This window comes from Salvelinus namaycush, chromosome 12 (genome assembly GCF_016432855.1).
Source record: "Salvelinus namaycush isolate Seneca chromosome 12, SaNama_1.0, whole genome shotgun sequence".
Taxonomy (NCBI): domain Eukaryota; kingdom Metazoa; phylum Chordata; class Actinopteri; order Salmoniformes; family Salmonidae; genus Salvelinus; species Salvelinus namaycush.
The window spans coordinates 5,160,672-5,180,739 of record NC_052318.1 but is presented as its reverse complement, the minus strand read 5'-3'; the positions used below and the strand labels follow the sequence as shown (position 1 = coordinate 5,180,739).

Here is a 20,068-nt window from a genome sequence, read left to right as displayed (position 1 = left end):
GGGGTTAGGTAGTATTAGGAAGTGTTAGGGATGGGTATGGTAGTATTTGGTAGGGGATAGATAGTATTAGTTTGGGTTAGATAGTATTATGTAGTATTAGGTAAGAGTTAGGTAGCATTAGGATGTATTAGGTAGGGGTTAGGTATCATTAGGTAGTATTTGGTAGGGGTTAGATTGTATTAGGTAGTATTAGGTAGGGGTTAGGTAGTATTAGGTAGGGGTTAGGTAGTATTGGGTAGGGGTTAGATAGTATTAGGTAAGGGTTAGATAGTATTAGGTAGGGGTTAGATAGTATTAGATAGGGGTTAGATAGTATTAGGTAGTATTAGGTAGGGGTTAGGTAGTATTGGGTAGGGGTTAGATAGTATTAGGTAAGGGTTAGATAGTATTAGATAGGGGTTAGGTAGTATTAGGTGGGGGTTAGATAGTATTAGGTAGTATTAGGTAGGGGTTAGATAGTATTAGGTAGGGGTTAGATAGTATTAAGGAGTATTAGGTAGGGCTTAGATAGTATTAGGTAGGGGTTAGGTAGTATTAGGTATGGGTTAGATAGTATTAGGTAGTATTATGTAGGGGGTAGGGAGTATTAGGTAGGGGTTAGGTAGTATTAGGTATGGGTTAGATAGTATTAGGTAGTATTATGTAGGGGGTAGGGAGTATTAGGTAGGGGTCAGGTAGTATTAGGCAGTATTAGGCAGTATTAGGTAGGAGTTAGATAGTATTAGGTAGGGGTTAGATAATATTATGTATGGGTTAGGTAGTATTAGGTAGTATTAGGCATTGTCCAGTCATATGGTCTATCACATTAGATGTTCTTTCTATTTCCTGTCCAGTCATATGGTCTATCACACTAGATGTTCTTTCTATTTCCTGTCCAGTCATATGGTCTATCACATTAGATGTTCTTTCTATTTCCTGTCCAGTCATATGGTCTATCACACTAGATGTTCTTTCTATTTCCTGTTCAGTCATATGGTCTATCACATTAGATGTTCTTTCTATTTCCTGTCCAGTCATATGGTCTATCACATTAGATGTTCTTTCTATTTCCTGTCCAGTCATATGGTCTATCACACTAGATGTTCTTTCTATTTCCTGTCCAGTCATATGGTCTGTCACATTAGATGTTCTTTCTATTTCCTGTCCAGTCATATGGTCTATCACACTAGATGTTCTTTCTATTTCCTGTTCAGTCATATGGCCTGTCACATTAGATGTTCTTTTATTTTTTTCTTGAAGGTGGATTTACTTTTTGCCTGAGAAATATGGATTGGTAAAACGTTCCATTCAGCTATTGCTCTATATAAAACTATAGATTTAAGGCGATTTGTCCTTGGCTTGAGTTGTTTTAGCTGCCCTGAATTTGCCTGTCTGGTTTGGTGGTTATGCGTGTTGCCAGTATGTACTAATAACATTCCTAAAGAAAATCAGAAGACTAAATAGCAATTTGGCGTCTAGATGATCTGTACCAGGCGACATGTCATCCGAAGGAGACAACAGCATCCTTTCTACCTCTTCTTCTTCTACTTGGTGACATTTGAACCTGCATTGCCTCTCCTTCATGATACAATCTGTTATAAGGGTATATGACATGGAGCCATCATTTGGAATCATAGCATTCCTCAACTTGTCCACTTTGCCTGTAAAATATTCATTAAAGTAGTTTGCGATGTCGTGTGAATTTGTAATAAATATACCCTCTGATTCAACAAAAGAGACAGACATGTTTGAATTCCTACCCATAATAGTGTTCAACATTCTCCACAGTTTTTTCCCATCACCCTTTACTTCATCAATTTTGTTCTGATAGAATCCCTTCTTCTTTCCTTTGTTTAGCTTGGTTACAAGATTTCTTAATTTACAATAACTTTGCTTATCAAACAAAGTACCAGATTTATCTGCTACTTTTTTGGCATTATAACGTTGAATCATTACATTTCTCAGCTCATCATCAATCCATTGGGCACCATTTGACCTCACAGTGCATTTTCTTAAAGGGGCATGCTTATCAGCTACACTCATGAATAATTTCATAAACAAACTTAGTGACATTTCAGGATCCTCCTTACTACACACTTATAACCATTGCACATTCTTAATCTCATAGGTAGGGGTTAGATAGTATTAGGTATTATTAGGTAGGGGTTAGATAGTATTAGGTATTATTAGGTAGGGGTTAGGTAGTATTAGATAGGGGTTAGATAGTATTTGGTAGTGGTTAGGTAGGGGTTAGGTAGTATTAGGTAGGGGTTAGGTAGTATTAGGTATTATTAGGTAGGGGTTAGATAGTATTAGATAGGGGTTAGATAGTATTAGGTAGGGGTTAGATAGTATTAGGTATTATCAGGTAGGGGTTAGATAGTATTAGGTATTATTAGGTAGGGGTTAGGTAGTATTAGGTAGGGGTTAGATAGTATTAGGTAGGGGTTAGATAGTATTAGGTAGGGGTTAGATAGTATTAGGTAGGGGTTAGATAGTATTAGGTACTATTAGGTATGGGTTAGATAGTATTTGGTAGTGGTTAGGTAGGGGTTAGGTAGTATTAGGTAGGGGTTAGGTAGTATTAGGTACTATTAGGTATGGGTTAGATAGTATTAGGTAGTATTAGGTAGGGGTTAGGTAGTATTTGGTACTATTAGGTATGGGTTAGGTAGTATTAGAAAGTATTAGGTAGTGGTTAGATAGTTTTAGGTAAGGGGATAGAGGGAGGAAGACTTCAACCCCCACCACATTTCCCTCTCGGCTTCATTATTATGTCCCTCCCCCAATCTCTGTCCTACCTGACTCGTCGTCAGACTTGTGTTCGTTGTCGGAGTCGGTGAGTGTGAGGGCCGAGTTCTCCCTGCTGGAGACGCCGGAGCTGCGGCGGGACTTGATTGCGTGACCCCCCCACAGCTGTACGGCGCGCTCCGGGGACATGACCCCCTCCGGGTCGGAGTCTGCATCGGAGCCGGCGCTGAGGGAGTAGCCCCGCTGCAGCAAGCCCAGCTCCGAGTGAGAGGAGTGGTAGGCAGCCTGGTGCTGGGTCTGGGTCTGGGTCTGGGCCTGGGTCTGGGCCTGTTGGTCACTCACTCCCAGCTCCGCCAGCGTGAAGCTCCCTGAGGACAGCAACAACCCAGTTAACCCAGACATATTATTCTAGGAGATGTCTTGGGGTTGACAAGCTAAAGCAGACATTTAGGTGTGTTAATGTTTGCATTTCCTTAAAAACAGGATGTGAGATAAAGGGCACCATATGCAAGCTCAGAACCCACACTATATACAAAGAGCTATATTACAAACTCCAGGAATTAAAACCAAGAGAAAAGCAACTATGCAGATCTGAAGATAAGCAATGAAATCAATGGTGGGAAATGGACCAGAGATGTAATTTCCATTATGACACATTTGTCTGACCGGTCGATGTGTTCCATTGTCAGAGAGATGTGAAAGAGTGAGAAATGACACATAACAGAAATAAAGAGATGAGATATACCGATAGTCCAGGTTATATGTCAAATTACCCCATGGCTTGTATAGGATGAATTGAAAACCGGGGTGCATGAAGCATGGTCGGGGAGCAGGCATTTAAATAAATATCATTTAAAGTGATAGTATTATGTGAAGTTTGAGGGGGTCGGGGAGCAGGAATTTAAATAAATACCATTTAAAGTGATAGTATTATGTGAAGTTTGAGGGGGTCGGGGAGCAGGAATTTAAATAAATACCATTTAAAGTGATAGTATTATGTGAAGTTTGAGGGGGTCGGGGAGCAGGCTTTAAATAAATACCATTTAAAGTGATAGTATTATGTGAAGTTTGAGGGGGGTGGGGGAGTAGAGCTGTGGTGGTCATGATATTTTGTCAGCTGGTGATTGTCATTTAAATAACTGCTGGTCTCACGGTAATTGACCATTAATTAACATACAGACGTGCTCAAATTTGCTGGTACCCGTCAACAAAAAACAAAGAAGGCACAATTTTATTTTAAATAACTTGAAACTGACAAAACTAATTTGCATCCACCATTGTTTATTCCATATTTAATAGGAGTCAGACCTTGCTTTAGATATTTTATTCAACATATTATTGTAAATAATAAAACAAATGAAAACGGCATGGACAAAAATGATGGGAACCTTAACCTCATATTTTGTTGCACAACCTTTAGAGGTAATCACTGCAATCAAATGTTTTCTGTAGCTCTCAATGAGACTTCTGCACCTGTTAACAGGTAGGTTGGAACCACTCTTCCTGAGCAAACTGCTCCAGCTGTCTCAGGTTTGATGGGTGGCTTCTCCAGAGTTCCAGCTCTTTCCATAGATGTTCGATAGGATTCAGATCAGGACTCATAGAAGGCCACTTCAGAATAGTCCTACGTTTTGTTCTCATCCATTCTTGGGTGCTTTTAGCTGTGTGTTTTGGGTCATTATCCTGCTGGAGGACCCATGACCTGAGACTGAGACAGAGCTTTCTGACACTGGACAGTACGTTTCCCTCCAGAATGCCTTGATAGTCTATAGATTTCATTGTGTCCTGCACAGATTCAAGGCACCCTGGGCCAGGCGCAGCAAAGCAGCCTCAAAACAGAACCAAGCCTCCTCCATGTTTCACTGTAGGTATGGTGTTCTTTACTTTGAAAGCTTCATTTCTTTTTGTCTGTGAACATAGAGCTCCAGTTTTGACTCATCTGTCCAAAGGACATTCTCCCAGAAGGATTGTGGCTTGTCAATATGCATTTTAGCAAATTCCAGTCTGGCTTTTTTATGTTTTTCTTTCAAAAGTGTAGTCCTCCTGGGTCTTCTTCTGCTCAAAAAGCAATGGATGGTGCGATCAGAAACTGACGTACCTTCACCTTGGAGTTCAGCTTGTATCTTTTTGGCAGTTATCCTTGGTTCTTTTTCTACCATTCACACTATCCTTCTGTTCAGTCTGTGATCGGTTTTCCTCATGCGGCCGCGCCCAGGGAGGTTAGCTACAGTTCCATGAACCTTAAACTTGTTGATAATATTTGCAACTCTTGTCACAGGAACATCAAGCTGCTTGGAGATGGTCTTGTAGCCTTTACCTTTACAATGCTTGTCTATTATTTTCTCCTCAGACAAATCTCTCCTTTGCTTTCTCTGGTACACGGTCAGTGTGGTGCACACAGTGATACCAAACAGCACAGTGACTACTTTACTCCATTTAAATAGGCTGAATGACTGATTACAAGATTGGAGACGTGTGATACTAATTAAAGAAACTAATTAGTTTGAAATATCACTATAATTCAATTATTTATTATCTTTTCTAAGGGGTACTAACAAATGTGTCCAGGCCATTTTAGAATATCTTTGTAGAATAAGAAATAATTCATATTTTTTCACAGGTTCTTTGCTTTATTCTATGACAAACCAAAGGCATGCAAGTATACATGATAAAATACCTTTTAATTTCATCACTTTTCAGGAGGAATGAAGCATCAATGAGCTGTCAGGGTACCAACACATTTGAGCAAGTCTGTAAACGTGTTAAGCATCTCCGGCTGCTATGCATAGCCTACAAGCCACTGATACGGACCTTCGGAACATCTACATTTGAAAAATACTAATATTTTTCCCCAAACGATTTGAGGGAGTGTGCACATGCGGCTATTCTGTGTTGAGTGTTTAACAAATAAACAGGTCCTCCTATATGCTTAATTCTGAGTTATTTATGCAACTTTAGATGTGATACAAATGTTTGGCTATATGTTTTGTTTTCTAATACATTCTAAGGCTAAATGAGGCAACAAATTATGATTTGAATAAAGTCGCTTGAAAGGGAAGCGCTCTGCTCTGTTTCTCTCGCAGGCTGTACACACTTCATCAGTCTCTCATTCACAATTTGATGAGCACTTGATGATATTCTCACTCAGTATTCTCAATTTAATCTGGTCTGTACATATAGCCAACTTCTTTAAAAATAGCCTAGCTGTGAATGGTATGTAACCCAATAAAAAGGCATGCCTACAGTTGGGAATGCGTGGCAAATCTGTCATGCAGACAAAACAGGCCTTGAGCAATATTTAAAATACAATCGTGTGAAAACACAGGTTGGAAAGCAAATGGCTCTTGCTGAAAAGAGAAGACTAATCTGTCTGAAGGCTACCAAAATATTTGATCAACTTTCATAAATGGATTCTGCTGAGGGGAGGATGGCTCATAATAATGTCTGGAATGGAATAAATGGAATGGTATCAAACATGAAAACCATGTGTTTGATACCATTCCATTGACACCATTCCGGTCATTATTATGAGCCGTCCTCCCCTCAGCAGCCTCCACTGACTTTAAAATATTGTTTGACAAAGTAAAATGAGAGAGAGAGAGAGAGAGTGAGAAAGAGAGCGAGCGATCAGCTTTTGACACGAACGCATGGATCGTCACCGGCGAGCGAGCTGCGCATCAGAGTCAGTGAAAATGGAAAGCATTTTTTAGGACGATCATTTCCTCCTCATATTGTAGCCTACAAAATGTGTCTCCACACACCTGGGCTATTGATTATTGGCTATTGGCGGATTCAAGACAAGGTTGTTTTTATTGATCTCAGATTCTTAGTTTGTATTTCGATAATGTGTGCGATATTAAAAAAGATTCTGCCAGTCTCCTGTCATGGGGGCCCCTCTCCTTCTCCGTGGCTGACGTGAGTAAAACATTTAAACATGTTAACCCTCGCAAGGCTGCTGGCCCAGGCAGCATCCCTGGTCACGTCCTCAGAGCATGCGCAGACCAGCTGGCTGGTGTGTTTATGGACATATTTAAATCGCTCCCTATCCCAGTCTGTTGTCCCCACATGCTTTAAGATGGCCACCATTGTTGCTGTACCCAAGAAGGCAAAGACAACTGAACTAAATGAGCACTTCTGTCATCATGAAGTGCTTTGAGAGGCTAGTCAAGGATCATATCACCGCCACCTTACCGGCCACCCTAGACCCACTTCAGTTCGCATACCGTCCCAACAGGTCCACAGATGACGCAATCGCCATTCACTGCACACTGCCCTATCCCATCTGGACAAAAATAATACCTATGTAAGAATGCTGTTCATTGACTACAGCTCAGCATTCAACACCATAATGCCCTCCAAGCTCATCATCAAACTGGAGGCCCTGGGACTCAACCCCGCCCTGTGCAACTGGGTCCTGGACTTTGACGGGCCGCCCCCAGGTGGTGATGGTAGGAAACAACATCTCTACTTCACTTTGCCACTGCCTGTTCACACTGCTATCACCCAGAAGGTGAGGTCTGTACAGGCGCATCAAAGCTAGGACCGAGAGATTGAAAAACAGCTTCTATCTCAAGGCCATCAGACTGCTAAACAGCAATCACTTACTCAGAGAGCCTGCTGCCTATATTGAGACCCAATCACTGGACACTTTAATAAATGGATCACTAGTCACTTTAAACAATGCCACTTTAATCATGTTTATATATCTTACATTATTCATATCACATGTATATATGTATAGACTGTATTTTATACCATCTACTGCACCTTGCCTATGACACTCGGCCATCGCTCATCCATATACTTATATGTACATATTCTCATTCACCCCTTTAGATTTGTGTGTATTAGGTAGTTGTTGGGGAATTGTTAGATTACTTGTTAGATATTACTGCACTGTCAGAACTAGAAGCACAAACATTTCGCTACACTCGCATTAAGATGTGCTAACCATGTGTATGTGACCAATAAAATGTGATTTGACTTGATGTAAAATGACTTAGAATTGCATGAAAGGCGTTCATAAAAAGGACACTTTTTTTTACAGGATCCCAGGCTGCTAAAAATGTTCCCCATGTGTGCAACTTCTATAAGTGCCTCTACTCTACAGCTCTATGCCACTAATGTGATGATATGCATGCAATGCCTTATTATAAAAGGCGATTTTTTTTTTTCATGCGTTCCGGTACCTCAGAGCTCTCCAGGTCACCCCCCCTCTTGAGCTCACATTTTGTTCTGGCACCTCCCGATTTACGAATTAAGCACTGGTCTTTACATATACTAAATAATATGTGTGAAATTAGTTTTGATTTAGAATGGGCCATTATCATGCACCTGTCGGAACACGGGGCAGCGGGATAAAAAGACGTCATCCCTATGCACTTGAATAGCCAATGGAGGACGCTTTTCCCGCGGTTCATTTTCATGCCAGCCAAGTAGGCTGTAAAGAAAAGCAATGTACCTAATATTAGGTAAAGTGAGAAATAAATATAGTGCTATAGAAAGTTGATGGAATCCTCCTCTTTTTAATAGAGGCCATCAAAACTATTTTATCACACATTTGCATAGCATAGCCTGTAGAAATGTTGCGCAACAGGAACATGTATTTAACTCCATGCATCAACCAGCTATGAGGAGCTGGCTCTCGCTTCGCAACAGGTGATCCTATTCCGCTCAAACTCTGAATGCTAGGGCTCTCATGAAGTGTTTGATTTGATTTTTAATTGCGTTTGCTGTCAGAGTGATTAGAGAGACAATAGAGCGCTGAGTACCGGCCATTAGCGACTGGCCATTAGCAAGTTTGGCAGGCTACTAATGACCATCGTCAGAATCAGAACACAGTTTAGGAGAAGCCTAGTTACCGTGACGACTCCTGACTGCTGGTGTGGCAGAAATACGGTCAACGTAACAGCCCTGCTTTCTGGAAAGAGGAATGCATCAGCAATAACATGGAACATGACTCTGCTCTTAACAGCAATCACAAACACACAGGATCAACCACCAGGTGTATGTGTTGGTGGCAGAAGGGAAAAGGTGGCAGTTCTGAGTAATGGATAGAAAATTAATAGTTGCAGCACTGCTGCATGTCAATGTGAAAACTACAACCTCCCGCATCTCATAAACAATCCCTTAATAAGGTAATTAAACTATGTGTTGAGACAGCCAGTCCGAGGAAGACCTATGGGTAATCTACACTAGTTGCGCAAGGTGGCTGGTAGCCTTGTGGTCAAGAGAGTTGGGCCAGTAACGAAGGTGAAAAGTTTGTCAATATGCCCTTGAGCAAGGTACTTAACCCTAATTGCTCCTGTAAGTCGCTCTGGATAAGAGTGTCTGCTAAGTGAATAAAATGTCATGTGTAGAGTGGATATGGGTGAAAAACAAATGACCTGAAACTAGAAGAACAACAGCAATGGTTTCAGCTTCAGGATAAGAAGCAAAAAGGATCAACCAATACGTTTTTCGCTGCACTAATTAAAACAATGCTATTGTATGGGACACTTTTAAGTGTGCCTTTAGAGGCCATGCAATTCAGTTCTCATCTATAAAACAAAAGCAATTTAGATCAAAAGAGTCCATATTAACAAAGGAAATTGAAGGACTAACAGTATAGTTAGATAGGAATAAAAACAGTACCATAGAGGCACAGAATAAGTTAGAGGAAAAACAAAAAGAAATGGAGGAACTTATTCAAGAAAGATCCAGTGTGATATATTATAAAAAATAAAGCGAACTGGATGGAATATGGGGAAAAATGCACCAAATTCTTCTTCAATCTTCAATATAGAAATGCTACCAAAAAAATGTATTAAAACTTGTTACAAATGATGGAGTCACGCATGATTCACCAAATTATATTTTGAAAGAGGAAGTAAAGTACTTTAAGAATATGTTTTCGTTTCAGGCTCCTCCATCTCCACTAACTGAAACTAATTGTATGGACTTTTTTTTTTCTCCTAATAATAATGTAAAATTAACATCTGTACAGAAAGACTCATGTGAAGGCCAAATTACAGAGGAGGAACTGCTTGATGCAATTGGGGCCTTTAAGGATGGGAAAACTCCAGGGCTGGATGGCATACCAGTGGAAGTATACAAAACTTTTTTGATATACTCAAAAGACCATTATTAGCTTGTTTTAACCACTCCTATATAAATGGTAGATTATCAGACACGCAACAAGAAGGTCTGATATCATTATTACTGAAACAGGACCCAAGTGGTATATATAAAGATCCAGTCCATTAAAAAAATTGGAGACCTCTTTTCAGTGTTGTGATGCAAAAATCCTAGCAAAATGCTTGGCGCATAGAATTAAAAAAGTATTGTCAGATATTATTCATCCTAATCAGACAGGTTTTTTACATGGACGATACATTGGAGATAATATAAGACAAGTACTGGAAACAATAGAACACGATGAAATATCGGGGACACCAGGCCTGGTTTTCATAGCTGATTTTGAAAAGGCTTTTGATAAAGTACGACTGGAGTTTATATATAAATGCCTAGAATATTAAAATTTTGGGGAATCTCTTATAAAATGGGTTAAAGTTATGTATAGTAACCCTAGGTGTAAAATAGTAAATAATGGCTACACCTCAGAAAGTTTTAAACTGTCTAGAGGAGTAAAACAAGGTTGTCCACTATCGGCATATCTATTTATTATTGCCATCGAAATGTTAGCTGTTAAGATTAGATCAAACAATAATATTAAGGGATTAGAAATCCGTGGCTTAAAAACCAAGGTGTCATTGTACACTGATGATTCATGTTTTCTTTTAAAACCACAATTAGAATCTCTCCACGGCTTCTTAGAGGATCTGGATACTTTTGCTATCCTCTCTGGATTAAAACCAAATTATCATAAATGTACCATATTACGTATTGGATCACTAAAAATGCACATTTTACATTACCATGTAGTTTACCAATTAAATGGTCTGACGGAGATGTGGACATACTCGGTATACAAATCTCAAAAGAAAGAAATGATCTCACTCCAATAAATTTTAAGTTAGCAAAAATAGATAAGATCTTGCTACCATGGAAAGGAAAATAGTGGAAAAATCACCCTGATTAACTCTTTAGTCATATCACAGTTTACCTATTTGCTTATGGTTTTGCCTACACCTAGTGACCTGCTTTTTAAATTATATGAACAAAAAATATTCAATTTTATTTGGAACGGCAAGCCAGATAAAATTAAAAGGGCCTATTTATATAATGAATATGAATTCGGGGGGCAGAAATTATTAAATATTAAAGCATTAGACCTCTCACTAAAGGCATCAGTCATACAAAAGTTATACTTAAATCCAAACTGGTTCTCTAGTAAATTGGTATGAATGTCTCATCCTATGTTCAAGAAGGGCCCTTTTCCCTTTATTCAGATTACTACACCTGCTCACTTTCGATTGTTTGAAAAGGAAATTATCTCCAAAATATCTTTATTTTTTAGACAAGCCTTAGAAAGTTGGTTGCAATTTCAGTTTAATCCACCTGAAAGAACGGAACAAATAGTACAACAAATATTGTGGTTAAATTCAAATATACTAATTGATTAAAAAAAACTGTATTTATCAAAGAAATTTAAAAAAATTGTATAATTTTAGTGAATGATATCATAAATAGGACTGGTGGAGTTATGTCACACATGCAGCTAACACAGACATATGGAAATATCTGCTCTACCCAAAATTACAAACAATTAATTGCAGCATTACCACAAAAATGGAAGAGGCAAGTAGAAGGGGAAAAAAGTAAGGAACTTGTATGAACTTGTAACCCTGTATTAAAGAACATAAATGGTTAAAGAAAAGTGTGATAAATAAAAACATATACCAATTTCATTTAAGGACCAAATAACTGACAGCTGTGCCATATAAATTGCAAAATAGTTGGGAAGAGATTTTCGATGTACCCATTCCATGGCACATGGTTTATGAATTGATACGCAAAACAACGCCGGATTCAAAACTTCGAATTTTTCTATTTAAATTACTATACAAAATTCTTGCAACTAATAGAATGTTATATATATGGGGGATACAATCTTCCCAGCTCTGCAGATTCTGCTGTGAGGAGGCAGAGTCATTAGATCATTTATTTTGGTATTGTCCATATGTTGCTCGTTTTTGGTCACAGGTCCAGGAATGGCTGAAGAATTGCAACATTTGCTTAGAACTAATGGTACAGATAGCAATAATGGGTGATTTGAAAAGCCATAGTCAATCAATCAATAATATAATAATTATTTTAGCAAAACAAATTATTTTTAATTTACAATCTGTAGAAGCTATGAGAATAGGAAGGTTCAATTCTTTTGTGAAGCATCACAGCACAGTTGAAAAATATATGGCAAATAGAAATCCGAAATGGATGATGTTGAGAGATAGATGGGAGGGGTTGAATGAAGCTGAAGGGTGGGACTAATAACAAGATAAACAATAAATAATAAACAATGTAAAGCATACGGGATCTGTAAAATGTATATAGGTTCGGAACATTTGTGAAATAGCACAGTTACAAATAGAAATCAAACTGGATGGACATCAGAAATAGAGGAAGGACTAAGAACAAACAAGAGAGAACTATTGTAAAGTAGACTGTGTCTGTGAAATGTGTATAAGATGTATAAATTGAAGGTAAAAGCCGAAGTTTTTATTAGTTTACTCCAATTGGGGGATCGGCGGTAGGGTTTGCGGGGAATAATAATAAAGAGTATGTATGTCTATATAGGTATGTGTATGTATATACAGTATTTGTATATCTATGCACGCATGTATGGATATATATATTTACCCCAAAAATATGGGGGATTGGAAATGATGCAGACAATTACATTGATGGAAGCAACATTCTTTCCGCAATATTAAGCTGATCCACCCCTTTAAAAAAACAAAAAAAACAATGCTGTGAATGAAAAGTCGGAATAAAATTAATAAAATGAGCTCATTATAGATAACTGCAGTGAATAAATGATAAACAACATTAAAGGGACAGTCTTAGAAAGGACAAAGGGTTGTGCACTGTACTGTACCTTTAAGATATCAGGAATAGTATCACAGTACATGGATATATCAATCATAAAGGAAAAGTAATCGGGATCAATGTGGACGTACAGTGGGGCAAAAAAGTATTTAGTCAGCCACCAATTGTGCAAGTTCTCCCACTTAAAAAGATGAGAGAGGCCTGTAATTTTCATCATAGGTACACTTCAACTATGACAGACAAAATGAGAAAAAATAATCCAGAAAATCACATTGTAGGATTTGTAATGAATTTATTTGCAAATTATGGTGGAAAATAAGTATTTGGTCAATAACAAAAGTTTATCTCAATACCACTGTATGTGTGTACTGTACATACAAGCAAAACATGAGATGATTGTACACAGCTCATAATCTCAGATCGAAAGCTCTGGGATTTCCAGACAAGACACCTTGTACAATTGTGAATATTAGATATTAGTATGGTGTAAGACGTGTAGAAAATATTACAACATTTAACACGAGCATGGTACAAATTTTAACACAATTAATGTAAACACTGTCGATACTAAAACAATAAAATCCGGGAAGAGTATCTGTATCCACCCATAGAAGGGGTAAGGGGAGTTGGTTTGGTTACTTGGGACGGGACACTGGAGTGCTCTTTACTGGTACTCAACAGGTACAGTAAGAAAGAGGGGCAGAGTAGGAAGGGCAGATGCATGGGGATACTGGTCCAGCGTGACTGTGGCACAGACCTGTGTAGAGCATACCTGACAGGAAATAGCTGATGCGGGTGTGGGGCCCAGCTCCACGTAGGCTGGGTGGGTAAGCAAGAAGACAGCACAACTCTACCATCAGTCACAAATGATTCTCTGTACTGTACCGAACTGGATGTTTCGTCTAGTATGGTTGTAATTTGTTAAACCACGGCATTCTTATTCAAACACGCTAAGATGTGGGAGGGAAAAAACTATAAAATTAGAATGATAATGGTGATGTCACAGAAACCTTTTCACTCTATTTCTCAACTGAAAACAACTGAGCTCTTTTACAAAGCCCCCAAACCAGAGCACTTATCTGGACCTTTGTTTAACCAGAATAGCAAACACAGGCGTGCAAAACTGATGATACAGACCAGATGTTTGACACCAAGCTTCCATTGATTAATGAGGGAGAAAGACAAGGTCATTTCTCTGACAAACACATTTTAGTCACGGCCCAGAATCTCCCTCAGTCCCAGTGTTGGTGCACACACTTTACATATCCACAAACACTCAGGCCCTGCGAGCCAACAGCTCCTTTCAACGAGGTGCTGAAATAGGAGAGAGGAGGAGGCAAGGTCATTTGTAGAGAGAACTGTTTCTATGGCAACACAGCATTGTTCGCATGCCAGCAGGTACGACATTACTTCACTCGTCTCCTTTCAGGGCTCTCAAACGTCCTGATTGATGGCCTTATGCATATGCAAATGAGCTGCATGTCCAGGACAAGCAGAGTGTTTGTGGTCTGAAAGAGAGATACTATGAGTGGGTTAGCTGAGGTGACCAGGACAGACAGAGTGTTTGTGGTCTGAAAGAGAGATAACATGAGTGGGTTAGCTGAGGTGACCAGGACAGACAGAGTGTTTGTGGTCTGAAAGAGAGATATTATGAGTGGGTTAGCTGAGGTGACCAGGACAGACAGAGTGTTTGTGGTCTGAAAGAGAGATACTATGAGTGGGTTAGCTGAGGTGACCAGGACAGACAGAGTGTTTGTGGTCTGAAAGAGAGATATTATGAGTGGGTTAGCTGAGGTGACCAGGACAGACAGAGTGTTTGTGGTCTGAAAGAGAGATATTATGAGTGGGTTAGCTGAGGTGACCAGGACAGACAGAGTGTTTGTGGTCTGAAAGAGAGATATTATGAGTGGGTTAGCTGAGGTGACCAGGACAGACAGAGTGTTTGTGGTCTGAAAGAGAGATACTATGAGTGGGTTAGCTGAGGTGACCAGGACAGACAGAGTGTTTGTGGTCTGAAAGAGAGATATTATGAGTGGGTTAGCTGAGGTGACCAAGAGAGACAGAGTGTTTGTGGTCTGAAAGAGAGATACTATGAGTGGGTTAGCTGAGGTGACCAGGACAGACAGAGTGTTTGTGGTCTGAAAGAGAGATAACATGAGTGGGTTAGCTGAGGTGACCAGGACAGACAGAGTGTCTGTGGTCTGAAAGAGAGATAACATGAGTGGGTTAGCTGAGGTGACCAGGACAGACAGAGTGTTTGTGGTCTGAAAGAGAGATAACATGAGTGGGTTAGCTGAGGTGACCAGGACAGACAGAGTGTCTGTGGTCTGAAAGAGAGATAACATGAGTGGGTTAGCTGAGGTGACCAGGACAGACAGAGTGTTTGTGGTCTGAAAGAGAGATAACATGAGTGGGTTAGCTGAGGTGACCAGGACAGACAGAGTGTCTGTGGTCTGAAAGAGAGATAACATGAGTGGGTTAGCTGAGGTGACCAGGACAGACAGAGTGTTTGTGGTCTGAAAGAGAGATACTATGAGTGGGTTAGCTGAGGTGACCAGGACAGACAGAATGTTTGTGGTCTGAAAGAGAGATAACATGAGTGGGTTAGCTGAGGTGACCAGGACAGACAGAGTGTTTGTGGTCTGAAAGAGAGATATTATGAGTGGGTTAGCTGAGGTGACCAGGACAGACAGAGTGTCTGTGGTCTGAAAGAGAGATAACATGAGTGGGTTAGCTGAGGTGACCAGGACAGACAGAGTGTTTGTGGTCTGAAAGAGAGATACTATGAGTGGGTTAGCTGAGGTGACCAGGACAGACAGAGTGTTTGTGGTCTGAAAGAGAGATAACATGAGTGGGTTAGCTGAGGTGACCAGGACAGACAGAGTGTTTGTGGTCTGAAAGAGAGATACTATGAGTGGGTTAGCTGAGGTGACCAGGACAGACAGAGTGTCTGTGGTCTGAAAGAGAGATAACATGAGTGGGTTAGCTGAGGTGACCAGGACAGACAGAGTGTTTGTGGTCTGAAAGAGAGATAACATGAGTGGGTTAGCTGAGGTGACCAGGACAGGCAGAGTGTTTGTGGTCTGAAAGAGAGATAACATGAGTGGGTTAGCTGAGGTGACCAGGACAGACAGAGTGTTTGTGGTCTGAAAGAGAGATAACATGAGTGGGTTAGCTGAGGTGACCAGGACAGGCAGAGTGTTTGTGGTCTGAAAGAGAGATAACATGAGTGGGTTAGCTGAGGTGACCAGGACAGACAGAGTGTTTGTGGTCTGAAAGAGAGATAACATGAGTGGGTTAGCTGAGGTGACCAGGACAGGCAGAGTGTTTGTGGTCTGAAAGAGAGATAACATGAGTGGGTTAGCTGAGGTGACCAGGACAGGCAGAGTGTTTGTGGTCTGAAAGAGAGATATTATGAGTGGGTTAGCTGAGGTGACCAAGAGAGACAGAGTGTTTGTGGTCTGAAAGAGAGATACTATGAGTGGGTTAGCTGAGGTGACCAGTTCTGTCAGATCTAACTGCACATGACTGAAACTACAGCGATACGGGCCGTGTCCAGTGACAAACATGATGAAAAACATTTGTGTTGGAGCTTGGAGCTTGGTGCCAGTAATGCTGGCTGAGCTGAGTAGCGCTGATTGAAAAAGACACCCAATATTTCCTGTGACAAAATCAATTTATTCTCAGAATGATACAAAGAACAACCTGAGCCTCATAGCACAAATCTAAATTCTGGAGAGCCCTAGGCAAGTCTGGGTTGTTAATATAAGTAATAATGCCAGAGATTTTGTTCCAAAGAAAAGTCCCTGCTGAGCTGAAATGGTGGACTCCCAGTCGCTTTCTCTGAAACTACTTCCGTTCTCAGGTACACAGGAGAACAGACCTTAATGAAAGCTCATAACTGTAATGAAATTGAATATGTTTCTTTCATTTTCTGTCCCAGAACTCCTTTCTTGCTTCACTGCATTTTCCCTGATTTGAGTTGAGAGAAAAACAAGGTGCAGGAGGGGAGAGAAGTTTGGAGGCATAAATGATGTAGGGGTTTCACTTAAGTCTGAACATCAAGCGGGATTCAGACTTGGCATGCCTGGTTCTAATCAATGTCATTTATCTGCATTTCCTAGGCGAAAAGAGCAAAAACTTTCTTATTAAACTGTGATCATGGCACATCTTTGATATCTATCAGCTGTACAGTGTCTAATCTCTCTCATTCATGTCCACACAGTGACAATGATCATCCTCATCATGTCCTTGTTGCTGGATTTAACATGCTCTCTGATCCTCAGTCACTTCGCATAGAGCGTGTTGGCGCATTGCTTTTCAGTCAGATCAGAGTCTGTGGAATGGAGTTTCAACCTTATGGATGCCCATTAAGGTCATGCCAGAGTGTCTTCTGCTCGTCGCCTGATTTGTTGAGCAGCTGTCTCTTTTATTCATGAGATTGCTCTTCGAGTATGTTTCCTTAAGTGTATTTATTCTCCAGCCCATGGAGAACTCAGAGTCCTCCATCACTGTATCGGGGTTCCACTCCCACCGTCATACTGCTGTGTTCCCTTATCTTCTCAGATGAGGAAACAGCTCCCACCATCACTGTCATATGTGACTCGTTTCAGGAAACTATGCGTATGTCGCACGTCACTACTTCACAGGAGAGGCATTTGGCAGAAATGCCTTCTGCAACATGTGAACTTTCATGTGTCTTTAAATAACAAATGTGTATGTCATCTGTAAATACAAATACACTTGTTAAACTACGAGCCTAGTTGGTTTAGCCACAGAAAAAGTCAGGAACCTTCCCACTAGCCATGATTGGCTGAGATAATGGATGGGCTGAACATGCCGAGAGAGGAGTTTGGATTGGTCTGCCATGTAGCACGCTTCTGTCTATCACATGAGCTGCTCAGTATGTGTAGTAAATAATCCTTGCTACTGCGGCTGTTTTAAAATATATAACGTTAGCCATGGAGAACTGCAAAAGTGTTGCTACTGCTCTCAACAACATTGCTTCCCAGAATTTAGCAGGCTCTATCGACAAAGTGGGAAAAAGTTGTCATGGACTAACGTTACTTTATGCACACGGTTGACTGGAGTAACTTAACACAACAACAGGTTAAACAAGCTGTAGCTACAGGTAAGAGTCAAGCTACATTTTCAGATATAAGTTTATAATTTTGTCAGGAATAGTTTTCATTACAAGTTTAAGTGTACTAAGTTTAAGTTTAAGCTAGCTAGCAAACGTTATGTGTATGATCTGTGTAGTAATATTATTAATGTCTCAGGAAGCCATTTGCATTCCTAGTTATTACCTAATGTTAGCTAGCTAGCTAACATTGAACCTAGTTGGTTAGCTTAAGCTACCTGCAGATTCATACTCCAGCATTTCATGGATGGTGGCTAGCTATGCCAATCCGTTTGTACTGTAGCTATGGGTTGGGATTATGGTTAATTAATTAGCTAGCTAGTTACATGTCTAAACAAAAGACTTCACTTCGAAAGAAAATTAGTAAATGGCCCATCAAGTTAGCCAGGTGTGTCTGGGGATGATTATAGCATTTCTTTCCCATGACCCATCAATTTAGACAAGTGTCTGGGTAAACATCATCTCATAATTATACAACTATTTATACAATATTTTTATCTGGACACTTTCAAAGTCAGATTAGGATATAGGCCAAGGAATAGATAATGTATTTTTACTGAGTTTTCCTTATTGTAGGCTACTACTTTCACCACTTTTAGTCTTGAAATATGTGGTTGCTAAGAGGTTGGAACAATGCTGAATAAGTCTAGACAAACAAGAGCCCTCCTGCAGGTGCACCAAAACATTCAAGGACCATTGTATCAAAAGTTGTGGTTACATTTTTGAGAAATACTTTTCCCATTGTTCCTCAACTGCAGTGTATGATATACCATTTTGTAGCTTTTAGTCTCCACTTTTATCCAATGTTAAAAAAAAATAACACAATTTCAAATTGGGTCACATATTGCTGTTCCCTTTTTAACTTCTCAGATGAGGAGCTCCCAGCAGCACTTTTGCTCAGAGAACAAGTGGATGAGTATACTCAGTATTTCATGTACACCTGATTTGGACTACAATAGCTTGGAGGTTCATGGTTAACAAGATGCATTGCTCTCTGGCTTTTATTTGTTTTATTTGAACTTTATATAACCAGGCAAGTCATTGACAATACATTCTCTTTTAGAATAACGACTTACTAAAATAGGGTAATAACTGTGCAGCAAAAAAACTCCATGCAATAACAGAAATAGCAAAAAGACATATTTGCAACACATAGCGTAAAAAAAAAAACAGGGGACACAAATAATAGCTACTGACTCTAAAAGCAGTCACAGGGTGGATAACCAGGTCATGTAAACTGATAATGAAACTAGGGATGGAGATGAATTGGTTGAGTTTTAAATCCTGTTAGAGTTTATTCCAGTCAGTAGCAGCAGAGTGTTTAAATGTTTTGAAGCCAGAGTTGGAGCGGGATGGGGGAACAGAAAGGAAGATGTAGTTAGTAGAGCGTAGGCTGTAGGAGGACTGGGAGAAGGAGAGGAGTTGAACATCGACAAGGTCTAAAAAACATTCATTTAAACAACTTTTGTTGGAGTTGAAGTTGCTACACTGTTCAGAAAAAGCCGAGTTCAGACAGAATGAAATGGCTGAAAAGATATGAAAAGGTTGAGGAAGAACAAAGCCAGTAATACCTTTTTCTGGCTTGAAGCTAATTATCTTAGCAACAGGGGCTTAGTTGTGGCGAAGACATTAAGGGCTACTGTACTCTACCATGCTCATTTTCCAATCCAAGCTAATTTGCACCCATTCCAGTGCATTATCGTTCATCTTATACAAATAATGAGGGAACCGCTGGTGTGGGGTCTGACTGGGACCCAGGAAGCTAATCGCGCCTCTAGAAATGCAAGGAAACACACTGTGGAGCTGGAATTACACTGGCTCCCTCCACTTGGCATGAACAATAGCTCATTTCTAAATCAACGCAGATCTCCCCTAAAAGCACCACTGACTAAGATCTGAGCCTCCATTAGTAAACCATTGTCCAGATTTATGAAATGCAGCCAGTCTTAATGACACACTGTAAACCTCTATACCACTGGAGTACCACTAAGGCTCATAGCAGAGATCTGGAGGAGGACAGAACAACTCTTATTCTTGTTCTCTATCCTGGACTGTGCTGGAGACAATACTACACTACAGGGCCAGTAGAGGCAGGAAGGCCATTGGGCCAAGATGAGATTACGACCCATGGCTGCAGTGTTCTGAGGCCAAGTCCTTTGTCGATGCTGTACTTCAACAGATAACCATATCAATGCCGCATGGCCATAC

The 20,068-nt window shown here is 40.1% G+C and overlaps 1 protein-coding gene across 2 annotated transcripts in view; it reads right to left on the bottom strand.

Moving 5' to 3' along the window:
• The window catches only part of LOC120056421 (teneurin-2-like), a 375,571-nt gene that overhangs the window by 307,956 nt on the left and 47,547 nt on the right, over positions 1–20,068 (bottom strand). For both annotated transcript variants that reach the window (XM_039004579.1, XM_039004578.1), the window contains exon 3: positions 2,781–3,094. In XM_039004579.1, the coding sequence (XP_038860507.1) occupies positions 2,781–3,094 (314 nt within the window). The remainder of the gene's footprint in view (positions 1–2,780; positions 3,095–20,068) is intronic.